A 3,551-nucleotide genomic window follows, 5' to 3' on the forward strand; every position below is an offset into this window, starting at 1 on the left:
GTTGCTCGAAGCCCCATCCAAGCTGACCTTGTACACTTCCAGGGATCCAGGGGCAGCCACAGCTTCTCTGGGCAACCTGGGCCAGGGCCTCCGCACCCTCACAGGGAAGAATTGCTTCCTAATATCTAATCCAACCCCACTCTCTCTCACTTTAAGACCATTCCCCCTCGTCCTGTCACTCCAGGCCCTTGTGAAAAGCCTCCTTCCATATCAGCAACACACTTTGAGTACATATAAGGTTTTAGTCTAAAAATACAAGCTGTGTTTGTGGTTCAAGATTTGTGTCAGAGGTTTAAAACGTCGCTGGATCTGTCGTGGCATCTGAACAGAGCCTTTGGTTACAGAGAACTTGCAGCTTCTCCCCAGACAAAACGTTGTTTCAAGTGAGGAAAATGAGATGAAAAATGAAAATCTCGTTTTCTGCAAATGGGCAGTAGGAGAGGAGGGTGGGGGGGAGGCTGTGGCAGCCCAGGACAGTGGAAAAATCCAGTGCCTGAACCAGTTCCGCTTGGAATTGCAGGAAGCAAAACTGAAACTAAGCTTGCTTGACTTTCAGGCTTAGGAGTGGAACTCCCCTGGCACTGCCCAGAATAGTCTGAATTATTTAAATGAACGTTGGATTTGTCTGCATTTGTCACTAAATACCAGAATTGTCGATCTCTGCTTTTTGCTGGTGTTTATGTGTGTGTTGGTGGGAATTATTTCCCTTGTTACAGGCATTACTGAGATGGATTTATGAACTGTGTCACTGGCTGAGTGCGGTTCTTTAAGAAGCTTTCCACAAGTTCAGTGGGTAAAGAGAATGTTTTCAGTGAGGGAAAACAAGATCAGAAATGCTGATGGAGCTTGCTCCATTTAAAACCAACCTTTTTGCTATTTAATGAGCAGATTGTTTCATCCTTAAAAGCGATGGTGGCAATCCCAGAATCTCTCACAGCAAAGTTAAACACCTAATTCATATTTCAATAGAAACAAAACAAAGTTGACTATGTGTTTTGCCTCGCTTGCCCTGGATTATTATTGTTTTGTAGAAGGTATTTCAGCTGATTTCTGATGTTCTTTGCTCCACTTCTGCTCGTTTCTGAAGCAGCTTCTCCTCAGTCCTTGCACAGTAAGCACATTTTTTTCTGTCTGCAACGTTATTCATGCAGACTGATTTTATAAGCTGCTCGGTTTATTGGGAGCTGAGAAGCCCTCTGGGGAGCTGTAGCTTGGCATGAAGTTTGGCATGAAGTCAGGGCTGTTATTCAATATGTTTTTGTCTCTTAAAAATAAATTCTTGGCAGTTCCCGCTCTGAGAATCCCTGGGGCAGGTGTGTGGCACACGAGGGCTCTGACCTTGAGTTAAAGGCAGAGGCAGCATCACTGTGCAGCTCTTTGCATCATCTGTGAACAGATAAAAGGCTAACTTGGATGGTTCTTTGGCTTCTGGGCAGCCAACAAAGCTCCTTTGAGTAGGTAGAACTGACTCTGGACTGCGAGCAGTGATTTGCTTGAGATACCAGCAAGTCATAAATCATAACCTGTAAAGGCTTTTTGTTTGATCTTCAGCCAGATGGGATGTTCAAGGTACTATCAAGCTTCCTGGGTTCAGTTCCCTTTCCCTGGAAGATAACAGTGTTTGCTCTTGCAGCTTCTGTGCTCACTAAAGTCTGTTTGGAGCACTGAACTCAACCAACAGACTTAATATTCTGGGGTTTCACCTGAGAAGTGGAGGATGAACGTGTTTTCAGTGTGCTGTGGGGAAATTCTCTTCTCTTTCTGCATAAAATGACTGAAGGTGTGTGTTTCCAGCACGGTAGTAGCAAAATACATGTATTTCTAATGTTTGTCATTTTTAAAATATGTCAGAAAATTAAGCTCAGTGCAACATCTGCTTAGAAATCAAGGTAATATTTGAAAAGAACAGATTACTGTGAAGCTTTGAAATTTTTTTTTCCCCTGTCATGAGCCACCCCCACCCTCCTTTTCCACTGCCCATTTGCAAAAAAACCTGGTTTTCATTTTTCATCTCGTTTTCCTCGCTTGAAACAACATTTGGTTTGGGGAGAACTCAAACCTGTTCACTGGTCTACTGGTTCCAGCTTTTTTGAGCTTTGTTTGCTCCTCGGTGAGGGACAAGAGAGAGAACCATTTTTAAAATTTAGTGAATAAAAAATTCATCCAGTGGTCTGATAAGTGGATAGAACAACTCATGGACAAATTGATTTTGAATGAGTTATTTATTTATATTTTATGAGTTACGTGGTGAAGGAGGGATTTTCATGCAAATGCAGGAGGATTTAATATGCAGTGGGAATGGGAGAGCAGGATCAGGTTGGATGAGGAATGTTGCCAGTGGCAAATGGCCCACAAGGGTCCCAGTGCCAATGGCACAGTGGGTTTTGTGGCCCACTCTTTCCCACTCTTCCTGTAAAACTGAAAGCTGGAGTTTGAACTGGCTTAAAAAACGTGGGTGGTCACTTTTAGTTTCATTTTTGATGCGTTCCTGGGTAATGGTTCAGTACTTTACCCCTTTTTTTTTCCCTCGTGGGGAATGTGAAATAGTCATGACCCTTCATGCAAGGCTGAAGGCTCACATTTGAATTTAGGCTGGGCTTAATTGAAAAATGAGTTCTTAAATCAGCTGCTCCCTAGACAGACTTACTTTTCTTTTCTGCTTCTTTCAGTTCCTTGATGACTTAAACAGGTGGAGTCTCCTCCTCATTTCTCCCTTTATTTATCCTGAGAAGTTACTTAATGCAGAACATATAGCCTTTGTGACAGAAAGCATTTCTGCTCAGACAGAGAACTTGCAGAGAGCTCCTGACTCTTCAAAAGAGGTGAGTGGTTCTTTCTGTTTCTTGCACAGGTGGGTTGTGATGTTATTAGGAATAAAAAGGTAATCTCTTCGTTAAGATTTATCACTGTTAATGATTTAGTTCTATTTTATGCTTCAAACAGACCCGCAGATATCTCGATGAGGTTTTTTAGGAGCACGTTTCTCTGGCTGTGGGTGGGAACTGCAGCTCTGCTCTGGAGCCAGGCTGGGAGAGCTGGGATTGTTCAGCCTGGAGAAGAGAAGGCTCCAGGGAGACCTTTCCAGTACATAAAAGGGCTCCAGGAGAGCTGGAGAGGGACTTGGGACAAGGGACGGAGGGGCAGGACAAGGGGGAATGGCTTCAAACTGCCAGAGAGTAGGGTTAGATGGGATTTCAGGAAGAAATTCTTGGCTATGAGGGTGGGGAGGCCCTGGCACAGGTTGCCTAGAGAAGCTGTGGATGTCTCTGGATCCCTGGAAGTGTCCAAGGCCAGGCTGGATGGGGCTTGGAGCAACCTGGGCTGGTGGAAGGTGTCCCTGCCCATGGCAGGGGGTCGGATTGAGATGATCTTTAAGGTCCCTTCCAACCCAAACCATCCTGTGATTCTGTGACTCCCTTCACCAAGGAAAGCACAGAGCACACACAACATGGGAGAGCCTTAGGAAGGAACAAGAAGAACCTGGACTGCTTGGAAGATTTTTCCTCCCTGCATGTTAAGTTTATTTTTTGCTCTGGGTTACAACCTTTCTC

The 3,551-nt window shown here is 44.5% G+C and overlaps 1 protein-coding gene across 2 annotated transcripts in view; it reads left to right on the forward strand.

Annotated features, from left to right (window-relative positions):
• The window catches only part of HLCS (holocarboxylase synthetase), a 111,833-nt gene that overhangs the window by 1,185 nt on the left and 107,097 nt on the right, over window positions 1-3,551 (forward strand). For both annotated transcript variants that reach the window (XM_017833099.1, XM_017833101.1), the window contains exon 2: window positions 2,670-2,822. In XM_017833099.1, the coding sequence (XP_017688588.1) occupies window positions 2,670-2,822 (153 nt within the window). The remainder of the gene's footprint in view (window positions 1-2,669; window positions 2,823-3,551) is intronic.

Source organism: Lepidothrix coronata, unplaced genomic scaffold, assembly GCF_001604755.1.
Source record: "Lepidothrix coronata isolate B3197 unplaced genomic scaffold, Lepidothrix_coronata-1.0 Scaffold211, whole genome shotgun sequence".
Taxonomy (NCBI): Eukaryota; Metazoa; Chordata; class Aves; order Passeriformes; family Pipridae; genus Lepidothrix; species Lepidothrix coronata.